The sequence below is a fragment of the Dipodomys spectabilis genome, unplaced genomic scaffold, assembly GCF_019054845.1.
Source record: "Dipodomys spectabilis isolate Male_0828 unplaced genomic scaffold, ASM1905484v1 ptg000157l, whole genome shotgun sequence".
Taxonomy (NCBI): domain Eukaryota; kingdom Metazoa; phylum Chordata; class Mammalia; order Rodentia; family Heteromyidae; genus Dipodomys; species Dipodomys spectabilis.
In genome coordinates, this window is record NW_024870834.1 from 19318028 (window position 1) to 19341008 (window position 22981).

The following is a 22981-nucleotide window of genomic DNA, read 5'->3' on the forward strand; positions in this document are numbered from 1 at the left end:
AAGACTATATCAGAGCCTACACTGGGACTCTGGGTTCTCAGGTCTCCCTTTAGCATTGAAAGTGACATTCTTTTGGAAGTGTGTTGAGAGCCAGATGTTGGGAGATGGTAATGCTGATTGCCATCTGGCTTTCACTAGGAAGATAAATATTAAATCTATATCTACATGAAAAATCTTGAGTGTTGCAAAAGAATGTAAATTGTGTGAATATAATTACAAATCAACTTATAATTTTTTGGATTAATATCTCTAGCAAGAGACTTTGACTTAGTTTAAATACCTCCCCACTTTTTGTTTTTTGTTTTTATCTGTGTTGTAACTTTCAATGTATACAATAGAAGTAGTAGATACTTTTCTTTCAGTATTGCTCTTGGCTATCTAGTTGCTCTTACAGCAATTTTATGTGCTTCTCAGTCTAGGTCATTTCATGTCCTGGTTTGTACAGAGTGCTTAGCTGAGGTACAGCTAAGACCCCAGCACTTCATCTTCCTGAACTACAGCTGCTTCTGTTATGGTGCCAAAAAACTAACTGGATGACATTAAACTGAGATGGTTCTTGCCAAAACATAGAGGGAAATCTTAGTTGTCATATTCAACATAAACATCTGCTTCTGTTAAATAAATCTAAACTTTAAAACACTTCAATCCACTTAACTTTCTAGATTAGCATATTTTATAGTGAATGTCTGAGGATTATGTTAACTCATAATTTCCCAATGAAAAATATTTTTGGTACAGAAACAAGTTCTATGAAAGCCCCTTAGTACTCCCCCATTCATGTGGAATATTATCTTACTGGAAATGGTTTAGTTCAACATGTACAGCAGGACATTAGGACATGGTCGAACCCTACATGAAAATGCTACATGCAGTAATTTATTAAAAGATAATGTTGTGGGGCTGGGAATGTGGTTTAGTGGTAAGAGTGTTTTGTCTAGCATGCATGAAGCCCTGGGTTTGATTCCTCAGTATCACATAAACAAGAAAGAGCTGAAAGTGGAGTTGTGGCTCAAGTGGTAGAGTGCTAGCCCTGAGCAAAAGAAGCTCAAGGACAGTGCCCAGGCCCTGAGTTCAGTCCCTGGGACTGGCACACATACACAAAAGATAATTTTGTTGTATAGAAGAAAATATCTATAAATGTAATTTTAAGTGGTGCTAAGTCCCCAGGCCCTGGAAACAATCCCTTTAGAAATAATCTTTAACCAGGTGCTGGTTGCTTGTTCCTTTAATTCTAGCTATTCAGCAAGCTGAGATCTGAGAATCATGGTTCAAAGTCAGCCTAGGTGGGAAGATCTATAAGACTGTTTTGCCAGTCCTGGGGCTGAACTCAGGGCTTAGGGCTTTGAGCCTCTGTATTCAAGGCTAGTGCTATACCACTTGAGTCACAGCGCCACCTCTGGCTTTTTCTGTTTATGTGATACTGAGGAATCAAATCTAGAGCTTCATGCATTCTAGGCAAGCACTCTACCACTAAGCCAATTTCCAGCCTTTGTGAGACTCTTTATCTCCAATAATCACCACAAAGTTTAAAGTGGAATTGTGGCTCAAGTAGTAGAGTAATAGGCTTGAGCAAAAAAGCTCAGGGACAGTACCCTGAGTTCAAGCCCTAGGACAACACCCACACCCACCCACACCTTTTTTTTTTTTTTTTCTTTTCTGTTTTTTCTGGGGCCTTGCACATGGTAGACAAGCACTTTACTACTGAGCTATATCCTGGACTTTTAAAAAGGTGTTTAATTCGGCCCTTTCTATTATCAGTTACACTGTTTACCTTGTACCTTAATTCTCAGTATATCCATTTCTTGTCCAACAAATTGATGTTTTTGAAACAATAGCTTCCTCATGTTTTGCTCCTGTTCAAACGTGTCAAATTCAGCATTGTTTCTAAAACTCAAATCTGAAAGAATTGAAATTCTTCAGAGCATTGGTAGAATTTCAGCCAATCTTATCTGACTTTGGAGTTTGAAATGAGAGTCTTTCATTGTTGATCTTTTCATATATTCATTTAACATTTGTTGATGGTTACACTGTGCTAAATTGTTGCATTGTGGATATCTTTCAGCATTTCACAGTCTTACTGAGAAGACAGTTATGTAAATATAATTCTGATAAAGTGAAATAAGGTTATAGTAGAGACATATTGAGGATAAAATGCAAAAAATGGGGATTTGCAAAGGTAATAAGTTCTAGCTGTTAAACTCTAACACAAGGTTTTTCTGGGTAACTATATATTGTAGGATATTTAGCAGTATCTCTGGCATTTATCTGCTAGATTCTACTAGCACCACTCACCCAAGTTATGACAACAAAAAAAATATCTCTCAAGCTACTGCCATATATTCCTCCATGCAAAACTACCCTGTTGAGAATCACTATGACCTAAGTGTTCATTCTGTCTGGTTTAGATGGATAATTAGTTAACACATTTATGTAGATACTTATATTAGCAGATTAGTTTCATTAAATAATTGGTTCTCCATTTAGTGTTTGGTAATTTTACATCTTTAGTTTTTGGAGGAGGTTTTATGTAATTTAAATTTTAATAACTTATTTGTATATTGAGTTCAAATTTCTAGGTTTTTCCTTTTTTATTTAGGGTCTCAATACAGATGTCATCCTTTTAGAAGCGACCTTATTCTTCCTTTCCTTCCAAGACCTCGGGAAGAGAGGACTGTGTTGAAACAGAATATCAGAGGTGGGAGCAATAGCATAGATTTTGGGGCCACCTAGTCTACCCCATACCACCTTACACAAAAAACAAAGCAAAGTTGTATTATTAAGCTTGATCAGTGCCAGCTGTGCCTTACTGGAGCCAGGAATTCCCCATGGCCCTATTTCACAGCAGAACTAAGTAATTCAGCGCATGCATTTCGATCAGAAATTACTTTTCCAGACTTGAGGTCAGTACTGTGATTATGCAGAGTCTGTAGTGTGTTGTAATTGGGAAAATGTTTCTTATTTTTAAAGGTTAGAGTTTCATTCCATATTGCAATAATTTGATCTAGGTAAAACTCTTAGAAGAAAAGCTACAGACATCTATTATTTTTTGTTCCTAAAAACAGATAAGATATACTTTTACCTAAGGGTGGTGTGAAGTTACTAACTTTTGTGGTTTTTTTTGTTTGTTTGTTTGCTTTTGTTTGTTGGCCATACTGGGATTTGAACTTAGGGCTTCATATTCTAGTTCGACTTTTTCCACTCAAGGCTGGCACTCTACCACTTGAGCCACACTTCTACTTCTGACTAATTGGAAGAGTTTCATGGATTTTTGGATGAGTCTCATGGATTTTTCTGCCCTGGCTGGCTTTGAACTGTATCTCTCAGATTTCAGCCTCCTGAATAAGCTAGGATTATAGGAATGAGTCATCCGGGCCCATCTTGTTTTATTTTTTTGAGACAGATGCACATCATCCCCATTGAAGCTAGTGTGCTACAGTTTCTTCAAGAAGTGTATTCTGAAATATCTCTTTAAACAGTTTTTTGTTTTGTTTTGTCGATTGTGGGGCCTGAACTCTGGGCCTGGGTGTTGTCCCCTCAGCTCTTCAGCTCAAGGCTAGTGCTCTACCACTTGAGCCACAGCAACATTTCTGGCTTTTTCTGCTTATGTGGTGCTGAGGAATTGAACCCAGGGCCTCATGCGTGTGAGGCAAGCACTCTATCACTGAGCTACCTCCCCAGGCAGAAGCAGTTTTTGAAGTAACTTATCAAAACAATTTACAGATACAACAAAATGAAAATTCCTAGCATGTAGGAACCAGTATCTCTGATCTTTGGTCTTGAGGCTGTAGCCTTTCCCCTTTCTCTTCCTCCTTCCCCTTCTTCTCCTCCCCTTCCTCTCCTGCTTCCTCTTCCCCTTCCCCTTTCCTTCCTCACCTTTCCTCCCTCTTCTCTCTTACTCCCTCTCTGCTCTCTCTGTGATACTGTGGATTGAATTTAGGACTTAGGCATATTCAGCATGTATTCTACCACTAAGATATTACCAGGTATCACTCAGTTCCCTGTGTTGTTGTTGTTGCAGTTCTGGGATTTGAACCCAGGATTAGGGCTGAGAGTGTGGCTCAAGTGATAGAATGCTTACTTAGCAAGCATTAGTACAAACCTAGAAAGCAAGCAAACAAGTAAGCAAGCAAGAAAGAAAAGAGAAAAGAAGGGAGTAGGGGGAGGAGAGAAAGAGGGAGAGAGAGGGAGAGAAATTGAACACAGGGCCAGGCAGGCAAGCTACCATTTGAGCCCTTCCAGGGGTTCTTTTGTTTTGTTTTATAATTTTTTAAATTAGTATCAGTTGTACAAGATCATTTCATTTTAACACCTCCCAGTGTCTGTGATTCCAGTTGCACCTGTCTCTTTTGCCCTAGATGCTGTGGGTGATGCTGTTGGTAGTGGATCACTAAAGTCTTTATTTTCAGAATGGGACAATCCAATATTTGCCAGATACCCAGAGGTGGGTCTTTTTCTTTCTTTAACTACTTTTGAGCTTTATTTAAGTTGGATATGGGCTTGAATGACTAACTATGCTAATTTAAAATTATGAATAGAAACTAGGCATGTTCCCAAATATTTTATTTGAAAATTCATGTTTAATATTGAGAGGAGGAAGCTCAGACATTTGGAATTAAATGTGTCATCAGTGTGTGAAAAACATGCATTTTAGTGAAATATTCAGGATGATGATAATAAAATGGTTATCTCTAGATAAAGCAGTGAGTCTTCTACTGCAGGAGCAGTTCATCATTGGCCTAGATGCATGTGGTTTACTCAGTGTGTCATCACAGAATATATTGTGTGTCAGTGAGGGTGGGTAATATATGAGTCTTTGACTATTGATTCTTGAGTCAAGATGACTTTAAAGACTTGATAGAACATCAACAAATTATTCTGAAACAGTATTGGTTTTTGTCAGCAATTATCTTCATAAAGCATGTTAGTTGGAATGGAGCTGTGGCTCAAGTGGTAGAACACTACCTTGAGCAAAAATGCTTAGGTCCAGCACTTAGGCCCTGAATTCAAGCCCTAGGACTGGCACAAAACAAACAAAAAAGTACTAGTTAAGACTATTCTTAGAGTCTTTGAATCAAAGTTTCCTGAATTCACCCTACTTCTAGTAGGTGAAAGAATATTTTTAAAGGACTTGAAAATCTTTGGTGAAAAAAAAAAAGGTCCTACAGACATAAAAATTCACATTTAAATGATGTTTTTGCTGGATCTTTCTAGGTTGCTGTTGATGTAAGCAGTGGCCAGGCTGAGAGCTTAGCAGTTAAAATTCATAACATCTTGTATCCCTACCGTTTCACCAAAGAAATGATTCATTCAATGCAGGTAAAGACTGACTTTCAAATCGATGTAAAGCCTAAGCTAGACTAACTTTCGTGAGAATTTGCTTTATGTGTGTGTTTGGGGGGGGAGGGGGGGGAAGGAGTGGCACTTTACTATTTAAGCCATACCCTCCAGCCTTGCTTTTTGCTGGCTATTTTGTAGATACCAGCTTTTTGAGTAGCTGAGATTACAGATGTAAGCCACTGCCACCTAATGAAATTGGATTTAGCCACCTGTAATCCTAGCTACTCAGGAGACTGAGACGTGAGGATCACGGTTCAAAGCTAGCCGGGGCAGGAAGGTCCATGACCACTCAGAAAGCTGGAAGTGGTTCTGTGGCTCAAGTGGTAGAGTGCTCACCTTGAGCTGAAGAGCTCAGGGACAGCACCCAGGCCCAGAGTTCAAGCCCTAGGACCAACAAAAAAAAAAAAAAAGAAATAAAGAAATTGGATTTATTTAATGGTAAAGACCGTGTTGGCCAAGCCTATTTTGTTGTTGTTGTTTTGTTTTGTTTTGTATTCACCACTCCTGGGGCTTGAGTAAAGAGCCTGCACAGTCCCAGAGCTTCTTTTGCTCAAGGCTAGCACTTTACCACTTGAGTTACTTCCGCTTTTTCTGTTTATGTGGTAACCAAGGAATAGAACCCAGGGCTTCATGCTTGCTAGGCAAGCACTCTACCACTAAACCACATTCCCAGTCCTGTTTTTGTTGTTTTAATCTCATACAATTTGTATCATTAGGAGAAGAGCAAGGATTAATTTCCCTCTGTTCCTGTCCTCTGACCACTTTCATTTTCCTAATTTTTACCCTTCCTAAGGACTCCTTTAGGTTCAGCAGCACCTTCCTCATCTTAGATGAGAATGGCATAATGCAAAATGAAGTATTTTTTATTTTTATGCAAATCAGCCTGTACCAATGTTTATTTAGTGCTGTTCCACTTATCTGAATGTGTGGCAGGTTCTCCAGCAAGTGGATAACAAGTTTATTGCCTGTTTAATGAGCACTAAGACTGAAGAGAACGGCAGAGAAGGTAAGAATAGAGTTTAGTTTTAATTAATAAGCTAACTGAACTTCTTGTAACTTTTAAAGTTACTTTTGGCTGGGCTTTACTGGCTCATGCCTGTAATCCTTACTTAGGAGACTGAGTTCTAAGGATCCTAATTTAAAGCCAATAGAGGTAGAAAAGGCTGAGAGATTCCGTCTCCAATTAATCAGCAAAAAAGCTGGGCTGGAGGTATGACTTAAGTGGATGAGCACCAACTGTTAGCAAAAAAGCCAAGTTGAGAGTGTGAGGTATTGGCACACACAAAAAAGTTTCTTTTAGGGCTGGGAAGGTGGCTCAGTGGTAGAGCGCTTGCCTTGCATGCCTGAGGCCCTGGGTTCGATTCCTCAGCACCACATAAGCAAAAAGAAAAAAGCCGGAAGTGGCGCTGTGGCTCAAGTGGTAGAGCGCTCGCCTTGAGCTGAAGAGCTGAGGGACAGCGCTCAGGCCCAGAGTTCAGGCCCCACGACCGGACCCAAAAAAAAAAAAAGTTTCTTTTAGTATACAGTGTAAGTTAAGTGACTTAGACACTAGGAAAACTGATCTCAATTAAGAACATTATAAAGTAACAGTTTTAAAGTATATTAGTTTTATGTATATACATGCACATGCGTATGCACATACATAAGATACACATTAAGCTATTAATAATGTTGCCTGCAGCCAGTTGCCAGTGGCTTATGTCTGTAATCCTTGCTACTCAGTAGTCTAAGATCTGATGATTGTAGTTTAAAGCCAGCCTGGGCAGGAAAGTCTGAACTGGAAGTGGCACTGTGGTCAAAGTGGTAGAGTGATAGCCTTGAGTGAAACTGCTCAGGGACAATGCCCAGACCAGAGAAAAGAAAAAAAAATGAGAGTGGGAAAAAGAATTTCATTTGTTACTCCTTTAAAAAATTTAGGGGCAGTTTGAATTCAAGTACTTGCTGGGCAGGTACTCTACCACTTGAGCTATACCTCCATTTTTAGAATGCTTTCATTAACTTTTAAATAATGTTTTATGTTTTCTCTCTAAAACAACAGGAAGTTTATATTATGAATTAGGTTCATCAGAGTTTTATAGAATTTCTTTTTTTTTTTTTTGGGTCCGGTCATGGGGCCTGAACTCTGGGCCTGGGTGCTGTCCCTCAGCTCTTCAGCTCAAGGCTAGCGCTCTACCACTTGAGCCACAGCAACACTTCCGGCTTTTTTCATTTTGCTTATGTGGTGCTGAGGAATCGAACCCAGGGCCTCAGGCCTGCAAGGCAAGCACTCTACCACTGAGCCATCTTCCCAGCCCCTAGTTTTATAGAATTTCTTGTTGACCTACTTTAATATAAACAATAATGGTTTATAACTGACACTGATTGATTCAACAAATATTGTTTGAGTGCCTATTATATGCCAGAGACTATTCTAGGCCCTAGAGATACAATAATGAGAAAACAGATATTTCAAAGAAACATAATTATACAATCACATAAAATTTTAACTTTACCTTGCCCATGTAATTGTAACCCCTCTGTACAGTATTTTCACACACACACAAAAATTAACTATATCTCCTACAGAGGAGAAATTGAATGGAGAAGCAGATGCTGTAAGAACCTGTGTTTTACTGGGCAGCAATGGCTCATGCCTGTAATCCTAGCTACTCAGGAGGCTGAGATCTGAGAATCACAGTTCAAAGCAGCCTGGGCAGGCAGCCATGACACTCTTATCTCCAATAAGCCACCAGAAAACCAGAAGTGGCACTGTGGCTCAAGCGGTAGAGCACTCACCTTGAGCTGAAGACCACAGAGACAGTGCCCAAGCCCAGAGTTCAAGTTTCAGGACCTACCAAAAAAAAAAAAAAAAGAATCTGTGTTGTAAATGATAACATACAGGGCTGTATGCATATACATACAAACGAATTAACTAGAACATACTTAGGGGAGGGATCTAAATGTGTCTTAACTCCTCAACAACTAATGAATTACTTATTAAAATGAATAACAGGAAGGGGGAACATGTTTGGAGGGAGATGACTTCAGGGATGAAGAACAAATGGAGGGAGGGAAGATTAGCAAATGCAGTCATTATATTCAATGTACATTATATGAAAATCGAACTACATGACCTGAGGGTGGGCATGGAAGGAGGACTAATGGAGAACAATGGAAGGGGTAACATGGATCAAGATGCATTGTACTCAACCTGGCTTATGAAATTGTAACATCTTTGTACAACTGCATCATAATAAAATAAAGAACCTATGTTGGAGATTTAGTTTTGTCAGAGAGATCAGAGAAAGGACCTTGGTAAAAGGAAGTCTGAAGTATGAGAATGTCAAACAAGAGAATGAATAACATAGGTAATTTGTGATTTCCTCCCCTTCGGTGCATATAAGCAGAGCAGTACAGCTGGAGACAAGTCTAGAGAAGTAGGTAGAAGCCAGATCTTAAATGCCAGTTAAAAGCTTTGCTTTGCCCTAACAACCAACTGGAAACAATTTAAAGTTTTTTCTTTCTTGTTTGATTCTTTATATGGTTTTAAGTACTTTGTGTCATATCACATTGTATTTATTTTCTTGTATATCAAATTATTATAAATTATTATTATTTTGCTGGTCCTGGGGCTTGAGCTCTGGGCCTGAGCATTGTCCCTCAGCTTTTTTTTTTTGGTCTGGTTGTGGGGCCTGGACTCTGGGCTTGGGCGCTGTCCCTCAGCTCTTCAGCTGTGGGTCCTGGACTCTGGGCTTGGGCGCTGTCCCTCAGCTCTTCAGCTGTGGGGCCTGGACTCTGGGCTTGGGCGCTGTCCCTCAGCTCTTCAGCTCAAGGCTAGCGCTCTACCACCTGAGCCACAGCGCCACGTTTTTTCTTTTTGCTTATGTGGTGCTGAGGAATCGAACCCAGGGCTTCATGCATGCAAGGCAAGCACTCTACCACTGAGCCACCTTCCCAGCCCCTGTCCCTCAGCTTTTATGCTCAAGCCTAGTGCTCTGCCACAGCTCCATTTTTGGCTTCTTGTTATTAATTGGACATAAGAGTTTCATGGACTTTCCTGCCCCAGCTGGCTTCGAACTATAATCCTCAGATTTTAGCCTCCTGAGTAGCTAGGACTACAGGTGTGAGCCACCAGCACCCCGCTTTTTTTTTTTTTTTTTTAATCTTTAAGTAGCTGAATTCATCGTGTTAATTTATGAGCACAATGTATCTTGATCCTGTCATCACTTCCCCCATTTCTCCCAGTCTCACCTGTCCTTCAAGTTGCCTGGTCCCATTTTCACATTAGATTTTATTACTATTATTATTATTATTTTATTTTTTGCTGGTCATGGGCCTGAATCTGGGCCTGGGCGCTGTCCCTCAGATCTTCAGCTCAAGGCTAGTGCTCTACCACTTGAGCCATAGCACCACTTCCAGCTTTTTCTGCTTATGTGGTTCTGAGAAATTGAACCCAGGGCCTCATGCATGCAAGGCAAGCACTCTACCACTGAGCCACCTTCCCAGCCCTATTTTTTTTTTTTGGTCAGTTGTGGGGCTTGAACTCCGGGCCCGGGCGCTATCCCTCAGCTCTTCAAATCAAGGCGAGCACTGTACCATTTTTTTTTTTTGGGTCCGGTAGTGGGCCTGAACTCTGGGCCTGGGCACTGTCCCTCAGCTCTTCAGCTCAAGGCTAGCGCTCTACCACTGAGCCACAGCGCCACTTCCAGCTTTTTTCTTTTTGCTTATGTGGTGCTGGGGAATCGAACCCAGGCCCTCAAGCATGCAAGTCAAGTGCTCTACCACTGAGCCACCTTCCCAGCCCCAGAGCACTGTACCATTTGAGCCACAGAGCCACTTCTGGTTTTCTGAGTGGTTTGTTGGAGATAAGAGTCTCATTGAGTTTCCTGCGTGGGCTGTCTTTGAACCCTGATCCTCAGATCTCAGCCTCTTGAGTAGCTAGGATTACAGGCATGAGCCATGGATGCCTGGCCATTATTTTTAAAGATTAGTCTGGTTGCAAAATGGAGAATGTAGTAAGTCAGGGTGGAGTTCCAGCAACTTCAGAGAAACTGGAGTATATTGCAGTATCTAAAAAATGAGGGGCTGGGAAAGTGGCTCAGTGGTAGAGTGCTTGCCTTGCATGCATGAGGCCCTGGGTTCAATTCCTCAGCACCACATAAGCAGAAAAAGCCAGAAGTGGCACTGTGGCTTAAGGGGTAGAGTGCTAGCCTTGAGCTGAAGATCTGAGGAACAGTGTCCAGGCCCAGAGTTCAGGCCTATGACTGACACAAAAATAAAAATAAAAAATGATAATTGACTAGAACCCTGGTGGACAGGGAGAAGTGAATATTTTGGTAAAATATTCAGGAGAAAAAGTCAGCTTAGATCTGAGGGAAAAATATCAAAGATGATTCCTAGTTTTCTGGCCTCCATAACTGAGTGAACAATGTTGAAAAACCAGATTGGAGAAAGCTGGGATGGTAAAAATCATGGCTTTAAATTCTCTTTAAAGTGTTCAAGATGAGATGGCTATAAGGTCTGCATAGGGACACTGCCCTACCTCTTGGCTAAGGTTAATTTTGAAAGGGCAGGCAGAAAGTGGCTGATGTGACATCACCTCCTCTTACTCCTCTCCATGTTCCCTTGTTCCCCAGACTGGCGGAGTCTAGGTGCTCGTTGCTGGGATGGCTTATCCCAGTTAGTATTCTTGGAGGTTTGAACTCAAGGCCTGGGCACTGTTCCTGAGTACTTCTGCTCAAGGCTAGCACTCTACAAGTTTGAGTTATAGTACCACTTCCAGTATTTGCTGGTTAATTAGAGATAAGAGTCTTGAGCCATGCTTCCAGCCTGGCTCTTTGCAGGTTAGTTGGGAGATGGAGTCTTAGGGATTTTTCAGCCCAAGCTGGCTTTGAACTACAATCTTTGCCACAAAAACCCTTTATTATTTCCAATTAAAGCAACAAGGAGATCAGATAAAATAAGTAGAGCTTACCTGGTCCTTATCAAGAATTGACCAACAAATATTCTGCAATGACAAAACTCGTTAGATGTGATGAGAATTTTAGCACAGATATAGTATGGATTTCTTTCTGGTAATCCTAACAGTGCTTAAGTTAACCAAAGTTACAGAAAGAGCCTTAGCTTTTACAAATCCAAAGCAATCTTTCACCAGGTAATCAGCAGCGTGTGATGGAGCCAAGTAAGACTCCGTCTACTTTTACCATGGTGGAGGTAGTCAGGATGGTCTAGGCAGGAGTGAGGCCTGTCTTCTACGTTGGAAGGGATGGACTGGATCTGGATTGCATGTAGACTGGCTAGCACTGAGCTATGAATCCAAACTGAACAAACTTCAGGAATCTCAGACAATTTAAGCCAAATAACTTGATTACAATGCCAGATAACAAGTTTACACAGACACAGACATACACACATAGGCGTGCACACACACACACACACACACACACACACACACACGCACACTGTACACATTAAGTTTTACAGCGTCCCAAACTGAATAATGGCCATAGACTCTTGGAATTCCAGCAGTAGGATGACTTTATTTTGCCCAATATCTAGAACCACGTGGTCAGTAGTAGAATGTATAACACCAAACAAAAAAGGCAGAACTCAAAACCTAAAATTTTTGACAACACTATTTAGACATCTTTCCTAACAAAGCACATCAGATGATTGGGCCTCAGTTACCAGCGCCTGTAAAGAAGCAGCAAAAAATGGGCGGAGGAGTAGTAAGCTTGGAGGAAGGTTAAGGGTGGGATGAGACCAAACTCTTAACCCACCATGTGGCCAACATGGCGAATTTCTGAAAAAGTGCAAAGAAAACCTGAACAAATGGAAACTCTGACAATTTTCAAACCTAGAGTGGCTAGCCTTTGGAAGGGAACCTAGAATGGGGGGGTCCCTGGGACCCAGCCTGCATCCCACTCTTTGTAAGGTATACTAAATAGGTAGGTTTCATTAGGTAGCTGATGAAGAGAACACCACGCGCTATTCAGGCAGGAAAAGAAGTTTATTTACCGAACTGCTGCTCCTGCCATGTATGGTGGAGAGGCATGGCTGAAAAGGAAAGGGGCCACCAATCCCTGGGCCAGGACTTATGTAGGCCAGGGACAGGAAGAAGTGTGGCCAGGTGGGGGAAAGATGTGGCCACAGTGGATCCGGACATGACCTCAGGATCTGGAACCCTCCTAAGGTCAGATGGGAGGCATGTGACCAGAGATGGCCCAGGATGTGACCTAGCAGGAGGGGAAAGTGACTGCTTCCAGGTCTGCCAGTTACCTAGGTAACAAACAGATACTGGGCAGAAACTTAGCCAAGAGGTGGGAAGGTGTCCCTGTGCAGACCTTACACTCTTCAGGGCACAAGCCAAAATGTTGTAGAAAAGAGAAAGGGAGAGATACGGAAAGTTGGACATGATTGGCAGAGAGAGAACAAAGAGAGCCTGAAAGTAAACATGCTTCTGACCATTTACCACTGCAGTGGCAAAAACTGTCTAAATCTGAGAATGGCATAAAATTAGGTGCTCTGGCTTTCCAGGGAGCACAGGAGGCATTTCAAAGGGGTTTGGGACCACATCTCAGCCTTTTACTCCTATTGTTGATTCCCTTGCCAGCAGGAAGTAGCCAGAGAGAATCTTCACCCTTTTTCATAATTATCAAAAGGCTGGAATGTAAGGTCTGCACAGGGACACCTCCCTACTTCTTGGCAGGTTTCCATCCAGTATCTGTTACCTAGGTAACTGGCAGACCTGGAAGCAGTCACCTTCCCCTCCTGCTAGGACACATCCTGGGCCATCTCTGGTCACATGCCTCCCATCTAAGCTTAGGAGGGTCCTAGACCCTGAGGTCATGTCCGGATCCACTGTGGCCTCACCTTTCCCCCACCTGTCCACACCTCTTCCAGTCTCTGGCCTACGTAAGTCCTGGCCCAGGGACGGATGGCCCCTTTCCTTTTCAGCCATGCCTCTCCACCATGCATGGCCAGGGCAGCAGTTTGGTAAATAAACTTCTTTTCCTGCCTGAATAGCGCGTGGTGTTCTCTTCATCGGCTACCTAATGAAACCTACCTATTTAATATACCTTACAATGGCATAAGTACATTTGAATATTACAACTATAGACTACAGTGCTCCCACCTGTTGATAAAAATTTGAGTTGTTAGCATGAAGTTGGTCAGTGAAATCCCAGGAGTAAATTTTATCACCTGAAAGAAAAGTGAACAGATGTCCTGAATCTAAAATAATTCCAGCACTTAACAGATCAGTAGCAAAATATGAACCAGCAAAAGAAATTGTGAAGAACTAGCTAGAGAAACAGGGAGAAAAGTGAATGTTATGTTGCAGAGGCAAGATTTCATGCCAAATGCTTCAGTGCTATTTAGTAGAAGATTGTTAAATTGGTTTTTGGGTTTTTTTTTGGTCAGTCGCGGGGCCTTGAACTCTGGGCCTGGACACTGTCCCTCAGTTCTCTCAGCTCTACCACTTGAGTCACAACACCACTTCCAGCTTTTTCTGCTTATATGGTGCTGAGGAACCGAACCCAGGGCCTCATGCATGCGAGGCAAGCACTCTACCACTGAGCCACCTTCCCAGCCCTGTTGTTTAGTTTTTTGTGACAGTAGAGATCAGAGACTTCAGCAAGTGAACTCTGATTGAGAACAGGTGGACAAGTTGCTGACAAGTTGCTAATGGTGACTGTAAGGAGAGACTAAGAAATCTGAGATAGGGAGGAAAGAGACGAGGGGAAGGGTGGGTATTCCAGTTAGAAAAGGACTTTTTTAAAAAGACTTGAAACTGGGTGCCAGGGGCTCACGCCTGTAATCCTAGCTACTCAGGAGGCTGAGATCTAAGGATCGTGGTTCAAAGCCAGCTCGGGCAGGAAATTCCATGAGTGGCACGGTGCTGTAGCTCAAGTGGTAGAGTGCTAGCCTTGAGCTGAAGAGCTCAGAGACATCACCTAAGCCCAGAGTGCAAGCCGGAAGACTGACATTAAAAAAAAAAAAGACTTAAATGAGAGAATCTTGAGCAAGATTACAAATACTTGCCATTTCTACAGTTTTGCTTTCTGGAATTCCAGTTACCTATAGTCAGCCAGGGTTAGAATACTAAATGAAAAATTCCAGACTTCATAAGTTTTAAATTTCATACCACCCTGAGTAGTATGATGAATTGTCCATCCCAGGATGTGATGTTTCCCTTTGTCCAGGGAATCCACAGTACGTACAGTACTCTCCTGTTAGTCACTTAGTATCTGTTTCCCTTATTCGTATTGACTTTCCTGATATTGGAGTGCTATGTACAAGTAACCTAAGTGCAAAATTGATGATGCTGACAATTATGATTTATTGCTATTGATCTATTTTCTTAGTACTTTTGCTAATCTGTGCCTAATTTATAAGCTAAACTGTCTATCATAGGTTTGTAAGTATAGAAAAAATAGTTTATTCAGAGTTTAGAACTATCTGAAGTTCCAGGTATACACTAAGGGCCTTGGAATGTATCCCTGAGGGAAAGAAGATTTTGTTGTCTAAGGAATGCTAGATACCAGTATCCTGAAAAGGCCTTGTGGCCGAGAGCTTCGGATTCCTAGAGCTTTATGGAAGTACTTCCAAAGTTAAAAGTAGGTCATTCTGTTTGTATTTGGAAACATTCTCTTCTACCTTGTTTAGTGATATTGTAGATCAAAGGCAAATTAATTGAAAACTGTCAGAATCATCCCGAGTATGAAATTCATGGTCAAATTCCTAAAGTTTTATTATTTCTAGAATAATTAAGTTTTTTTGTGACGTTTTGATCAGTTGGTATTCTTTGTGCCTTTTGTTTTTGCAGTACTGGGGGTGCTTCATGCATCATAAGCAAGCACCTGAGCTTATAACCTAGCCTCATTGGGGTGGTGGTCATAGGCACTGTTCCCTGAGTTTCTTTGCTTAAGGCTAGTGCTCTAGAGCTACCGCACCATTTCTGGTTTTCTAGTGATTAATTGGAGATAAGAGTCTCAGGACTTTTCTGCCCTGGCTGGCTTCGGACCACTATTCTCAGATCTCAGCCTCCTGAGTACTAGGATTACTGGCGTGAACCACCAGTGCCAGCTTTTTGTTGCTTTTGAGATTCCAAAATGTCTACTAATGGTACTCAGGATGAATGCAACAAAATGTGTAGATAGATGTTTGAGGAAGCAAAAGGGACTCCTTAAATTTCTCCTGAGATTTCATATTATTGTTTGATTAATTAAATGCCCCTAAAGGGTATTCTTAGTATTTTTTTCTGAAAAGAAAACAAAAGGCAGAGTTCAAGAGTATTTTTTTTCGGGGGGGGGTTCCGGTTATGGGGCCTGAACTCTGGGCCTGGGCACTGTCCCTCAGCTCTTCAGCTCAAGGCTAGCTCTCTACCACTTGAGCCACAGCGCCACTTCTGGCTTTTTTTTTTTTGCTGCTGCTTATGTGGTGCTGAGGAATTGAACCCAGGGCCTCATGCATGCAAGGCAAGCACTCTACCACTGAGCCACCTTCCCTGCCCATCAAGAGTATTCTTGAAACTAGAGGTTTAGACCCATCCCTAAACTCCAGGAGTTTTACATCTCAGGTGTGGCCATTGGGCCCTGTAGGTCAGATAGACTTGGTGAAGGACAAAGATTTATAATACCATTCATGCCACAGAAAAACAGCCATTCAGCCATCTTTCACCATCTTTAGGGTACAGACATGAGCTATAGGTTAAAGTAGAAAAAGAACTGGGGGGGAGGGGAAAAAGGGAGAGAGAGAGAGAGAGAGAGAGATTGATTTAGGAGCCTAAGTAAGGGAATCAGTACTCTTTAGCTAAAAGCAGTTTATCTCTTATGCAATCAGTAAATAATTTTTCTTTTCTTTCTGCTCCTCCTTCCTTTTGCTGCTTCTTTTTTCTCCTTTTCCTCCTCCTTCTCATCCTTTGTTTTTCCTTTTTCTTTTTTCTTTTTTTGGTTATTTGCTATATAGCTCAGGCTCCTTAAACTATCATTTTGTACCACAGCTTCCTAAATGCTGGGATTATAGGCATACATTTATTGACTCTTAGCTGATAAATATGTTTTTCTATATCAAAATTTAGTTATTTTTATTGTCATGAATAACAAATGCAACCTATTTCTTTAACTGATTTATTTTAATGGGTATTTTCCATTACAGTGAAAATAATGCCACATACTAACATTTTACTTTTCATGTTTCTACCTACACTAAAATATATTTGTTCAGTTAGAAAACCTTAAAGAACAATAACCCATTCGTTCATTTATTCTATAAATATTTATAGAATAATATATATAATATATATTATAATATACATAATATATATAATATATTATAATATATATAATAATATATAATAGTGCCTATTATACGCCAGGTCCTATTTTATGTGCTGGAAATATACAAACATCCCTGTCTTCATGAACTTCTTTTATGTAAAAATAGAGCTTCTGTCCTGAGTAAATACCTTCTATATTCTGCTTCATTCAAGAAATAGAAAATGTTAAGAACACGATGTAAGCAGTGAACAGATAAGCAGCATTCCAGTCTGATACAGGCTTTATTGCCAAGGTTCTCTACCTCTTAGTAATTTACACTACATCCAGTTTCAAGTTTGTCACTCCCGTACAGTTCATGATTTATTCCATTGGGTTTTTTTTTCACAATACAGGATGTTCAGTATTTATTACAATTAGCTGCAACTTTTCCTGTCCTCAAAGGATTTTAATAGTCAACCTGAAGGATCCTACACATCCATCCCAGGGAACCACGCATAGGCAGCCAGGCACAGGAGAAAGATTATTATAAGGTTTATTAGAGGAGCCATATTCCCCCCAAGAGGGAGCACATGACCACGGTAGCAGGAGGGTCTGAGGGATAGGAAGTGAAGTAGATAGGTGGGTCTGGGTGGAGAGAGAGGGGGGCCAGCTGTATGGAGGGAACTCCAGGAATGGGAGGGGGGCCCAGGTCTGGGTGGAGCTGAGAACCAAAGGTGAACATAATACTAACACAACCTATTAGAGGATGTTACTATGATTAAACATACTGTCAGAAAGTTTATTTATTTTTTAAGTCTTAAGCTCTCATGTCATAGGAAAAAAAAAACAGCTTAATCTTGCAGTAGAAATAGGAAAAATGGGTATTATTCAAGATCTTTCACTTCATTATAATCAGCAGCAATAAATTTTAACTTGTTGGCCAAAGTGATAAAATTATAAGCTAAGCCCAGCACCAGTGGCTCATACCTGTTATTCTAGCTGCTCAGGAGACTGAGATCTGAGTGTTATTGTTCGAAGCCAGCCTGGGTAGGAAAGTCCATGAGACTCTTCAATTAAACACCAAAAAAGCCTGAAGTGGAGTTGTGGTTCAAGTGGTAAAGCACTATCTTTGAGCACTAAAACTTAGGGACAGCACCCAGGCCCTGAGTTCAAGCCCCAGGACTGGCACAAAACAAAACAAAAAATTAGAAGCTAAAAAGCTACTGTGTCACTGAGAATCATCCTATTGTCCATGAGGAGATTTCCCTGCAGGTTTTTGTAGATGTTCTGTCTCCTCACTTGTATTTGAGGTCTGTAGACAGAATTACCTGAGAGTTCTTACTCCAGGATAATCTGCATTTGAATAAGGGCTGGTGATGCATTTACAGGAAAGCTTTGGTAGCCCACATCCAAAACAGTTTAAATGGTAGCTTTAGGCAGATCCACTCACTGTCTGCTTCTCTACAGCCAGAATGGTAAAAATAGTTTATATTTCAATGGTTAGGGAGGAAAAAAGAACAAAAAATTGTTTTTGACACAGTAAAATTCTATGAAATTCTTATTTTAGTGCCATAAATAAAGTTTTATTGAAGTATAGCTATATAGTTACAGTTGTCTGTGGCTGCTTTGGCTCAAATTGAATAGTTGAGTAGTCATGACAGAACTCATTAGGCTCTAAAGGCCTAAAATATTTCTTCTCTGTCTTTCATGGAAAACATTTCCTGGCCTCTGATGTAAAGTGTACAAGAAGTAACACTCTTCATGAGTTTCAGAGGAGCTTACAAACCAAGGCCTGCTGATTATATTTTGTTATCAGATAATTCTTCATTGTATTAAAGTTGAATAACTATTTAAACATTAGGAATGTAAGACTTCAGTCATTTTTATGTCTTTACTAATGAACTAGAATTTTATATCTGATAAATTTAGTATCATTTTCCTCATAATTTTATTTTTTTTAGGAACTAAAGGTATAATTTTATTCCTACCCAGTATTTCCTTCTATGCCTGTGTTGTTAAGTAGATTAAATTAACTTTCTTTCTTCCTCCACACAGCATGATCATTTTAATTGTGTTCTGAGAATTTGAAATTCCAGTAATCTTTGGTGATTTTGTAGGTGGAAACCTGCTAATCCTGGTGGATCAGCATGCTGCCCATGAGCGCATTCGTTTAGAGCAGCTCATTACTGGTAAGTATCATTTTGCAATTCAAAAAGTCTAAGATTTCCTAGCAGAACTCATAATCCTAAAAATTTTGAGTGTTTCTTGCTATGACTGTTGGGAAGAAAGTTGTACTGAAGAACTCTCTTTAGAGACTGGGAAACCCTACTAAAGGAATAGGGAGGAAAGTATCTTGAGTCATAGGATTGTGTGATAAACCTATGTATTTTCCCAGAAATATACATTGTTTACCTGTTTTTAGAACCACAAGTTACTAGCCACAGGAAAACTACATTGTTCATTTGGATATAAGGTATAAGTATTGTTTCCTATTTTAGAAAATAATGTGAAGATGAGTAAACTGTCTGGATTCCTTAGATTGCCTCTAATAATGGAATACAAAGTCTAGGGCTAGGGCTGGGAAGGTGGCTCAGTGATAGAGCGTTTGCCTTGCACGCTTGAGGCCCTGGGTTCGATTCCTCAGCACCACATAAGCAAAAAGCCGGAAGTGGTGCTGTGGCTCAAGTGGTAGAGAGCTAGCCTTGAGCTGAAGAGCTGAGGGACAGCGCCCAGACCCAGAGTTCAGGCCTACGACTGGACTCAAAAAATAAAAAAATAAAAATAAACAAAGTCTAGGGCTGAACATTGACTAATACATTCTTGAGTACTAGATTACTTTTATCATGGCCACACCTTGCCAGTGCTTCCTTTTAATTGAATGTAGAAGATGTCCTATCCCTTCTTACTCTAACCCATTCACCTTTGTTTCAATAGACTCATATGAGAAGCAACAACCACAAGGTTCTTGTCGGAAAAAATTACTATCTTCTATTATAATTCCTCCTCTAGAGGTAATGGTAACAGAAGAACAGAGGAGAATCTTATGGTTAGTATCACTATGAGAATGTGATATAATAGTATAAATTCTCACAAGAATTCTCTGAGGTCTTTACATAACTGTTGCTCCATTTTTCAGAAGAGGAAACTGAGACCAGGAAAGGTTTATTTGGCTTTTCTAAGGTCACAACAATTGTTATCTAAGGTCACAACAATCAGCCACTTAAAGTCAGGTCTTTTGATTCCAAATGCCCTTCTTTCCTCTATATCATAGTTATTGCGTGTCTGGTAGAATTTCCCTGATAATTTTTTCCAGCAGTGGGCTTAGAATATTCTCATTTCTTGGAACAACCAAATGTTTATGCTGTGCTGTTTCTGAAAGCAAAGTTTGTGCAGTAATTACTTCCATTCTGCTTTGTCTTGGTTCATTCTAGATTCTTTATTATCATAATCTTATTAGGAAAATAGTAAAACACTGAAACGCAAGGAAGGGACAAATAACTTCAGTGATTAGTCACAAGATAGGACATTTTCCCACTTCTGGGCCATATAATTTATTGAAAAATAAATTTCCCTTTATTTCAGATATGGAAATAGCTCCTGCCAATACTTTTTGTTCCCTGTGACAAATTCTTTTAATATATTCCTTGTTAATCATGGCTTCTCAGTTCCTGGGGCTGCTAATTACCTCCCTGCTTTAATGGTGATTCAAAATATTCTCAGACCTTTTCTTTGTGCCAGACTCCTTTAAATGCAGACAAGATAATAGCAGTTCCTCAGCATTGATAAAAATTACAATGGAAGGGGTAACTCTGATCAAGATATATTGTATGCAGAAATGGACATGTTAAAAATGAAACAACTAATTAATATTATTAAAGCAACCTAGAAAGAGATTTAGAAACAATTTGATTCTCTCAATGGAAAAAAAAAGTTATTAAGCAGTAATCTTCTCTTACCTCAGAGGATTTGTTCCAAGAATCCCATTGGATGCCTAAAGACTCAGAGAGTCTAGGTCCTAAATACATTTTTTCCTGTATGTCCTGTAACATTGCTCCATAAGGTGAATTTTTCTTCTATGTTTTATGCCCTACTGTTGTACTTTGGGGCCACTATTAGGATAGTTTCTTGATAAATGAGATAGTTTCTAAGTAACATGTATGGCCTAGACAGTGTGGATATGATGGAAAAGGATGGTTCAGTAGACATGAACTCAAAACAGCATGCAATTCAAAATGTCTGACTAACTATGTAGCTCAGCGATAAGAGTGCATGTTTAACATGTACAAGGCCCCAAGTTCAATTCCCAGCATCAAAAATATTGTCTAGCCGGGCGCTGGTTGGCTCACGCCTGTAATCCTAGCTATACAGGAGGCTGAGATCTGAGGATCACGGTTCAGAGCCAGCCTGGGCAGAAAGTCCGTGAGTCTCTTATCTCCAATAAACCACAAGAAAACTGGAAGTGGTGCTATGGCTCAACTGGTAGAGCGCTAGCCTTGAGCTGAAGAGCTGAGGGTCAGCGCCCAGGCCCAGAGTTCAAAACCCACAACCGACTTTAAAAAAAAATACTGTCTATTTTTGGAAATTTCTATTTAAGATTTTTGGACACAGTCAAGTTGAATAACTAAAATCTTGGAAAGTAAAACCATGAATAAGGAAGGAACTACTACAGTTCTAGAAGGAATCTTGGTAAAAGATTTGAAATAAACACATATAAATGAAAAATGCAATACAATCTATAAAACTTATGTTACCTTTTAAGAAACTCTGAAACTAGTACTGATTTGCAAATGAAGTAATAGTTTTAAATTTGAGGCTATCTCTTTAGGTGTTACCACAAAAATCTGGAAGATCTGGGCCTTGAATTTATTTTTCCAGACACCAGTGATTCTCTGGTCCTTGTGGGAAAAGTACCACTCTGTTTTGTAGAAAGAGAAGCCAATGAACTTCGAAGAGGGAGATCTACTGTCACCAAGAGTATTGTGGAGGTAAGACATAGCTTCTGATGTGGAAATCCTTCAGTGACAATTTCACATTTTTTTAGAGATTCTCTTCATTCATATTATTCAACACGTATTGATGCTAATTATCTGCAGCATGCCAGGTACTAAAAATTCAAAGATCAATTAACTTTTGAGGAATAAGACATTTAGATATCTATAGTCCAGAGAAATTTGGCTGGATTTATTCAGAAAATGTTATGAAAACTCAGTTACTATGTCCAGAAGAGGGGCTTAGAAAATTTCAGCAAAGGGGCTGGGAAGGTGGCTCAGTGGTAGAGCGCTTGCCTTGCATGCATGAGGCCTTAGGTTCGATTCCTCAGGACCACATAAGCAAAAAGAAAAAAGCCGGAAGTGGCGCTGTGGCTCAAGTGGTAGAGCACTAGCCTTGAGCTGAAGAACTGAGGGACAGTGCCCAGGCCCAGAGTTCAGGCCCCATGACCAGACCCAAAAAAAAAAAAAAAGAATCTCATAGACTTTCCTGCCTTGGCTGGCTTTGGCTTTGAACCAGCTTCTCTAGTAGCTAGGATTATGGGTGAGTCACCAGTGGCCTGGTGTGTGTGGGTGTGGGTGTGGGTGTGTCGGTTATAGGGCTTGAACTCAGATGTGTGTGTGTGTGTGTGTTGGTCACCAGTGGCCTGGTGTGTGTGTGTGTGTGTGTGTGTGTGTGTGTTGGTCACCAGTGGCCTGGTGTGTGTGTGTGTGTGTGTGTGTGTGTTGGTCCTGGCATGTAAACTCAGAGCCTGGGTGGGTAGCTTTTTGGGCATAAGGTTAGCACTGTATCGCTTGAACCACAGCTCCACTCCCAATTTTCTATTGGTTTATTGGAGATAAGAATCTTCATAGACTTTCCTGCCTGGGCTGGCTTCAAACTATGGTCCTCACCTTTCAGCCTTCTGAGTAGCTAGGATTGACCGCTATGAACCCCAGCTCTCAGCTTATATATTGTCTTTGAAAATATATATATATATATATACATATTTTTTTTGACACAAGATCTGTGTGCCCCACCTGACCTCAGACTTCCTGTGTAGCCTTTACTTACTTGAAACTCATGACATCCTCCTGCCTCAGCAATAGCAATGCTGCTATTACAAGCATGAACCATCATACCCAGTTTGAAAATATCTTCAGTTTGCATTCATACTTTCTAGCTAAAAATAGAATTTTACATTGCCAATTATCTTCAAGCATTTTGAAAATACTACAATTCTTTTGCCAATCTAATTATCACTACTATGTAGTTCTCTCATTTTCCCTCAGGTTGCTTTAAGAGTTTTTCCTTTGTCTTTGGAATTCCAAAGTATGGATTTATTTTCATTTCCTTCTTGAGATCCATCCTCAGATTTGAAAGTGTATAGTCATTACCATTTCAAATATTCTCCATTCTCTCTCTTATTTCCTGGAATT

The 22981-nt window shown here is 40.4% G+C and overlaps 1 protein-coding gene across 6 annotated transcripts in view; it reads left to right on the plus strand.

Annotated features, from left to right (window-relative positions):
• Mlh3 (mutL homolog 3) overlaps positions 1-22981 on the plus strand; it is a 42559-nt gene that overhangs the window by 9316 nt on the left and 10262 nt on the right. For 3 of the 6 annotated variants that reach the window (XM_042692629.1, XM_042692630.1, XM_042692628.1), the window contains exons 4-10: positions 2597-2695; positions 4356-4441; positions 5212-5316; positions 6271-6343; positions 18692-18763; positions 19509-19620; positions 21400-21559. In XM_042692629.1, coding sequence (XP_042548563.1) covers positions 2597-2695; positions 4356-4441; positions 5212-5316; positions 6271-6343; positions 18692-18763; positions 19509-19620; positions 21400-21559 — 707 coding nt within the window. Of the gene's footprint in view, positions 1-2118; positions 2384-2596; positions 2696-4355; positions 4442-5211; positions 5317-6270; positions 6344-18691; positions 18764-19508; positions 19621-21399; positions 21560-22981 lie in introns of those variants that run through there. The other 3 variants (XM_042692633.1, XM_042692632.1, XM_042692631.1) reach the window with 3 other exon arrangements.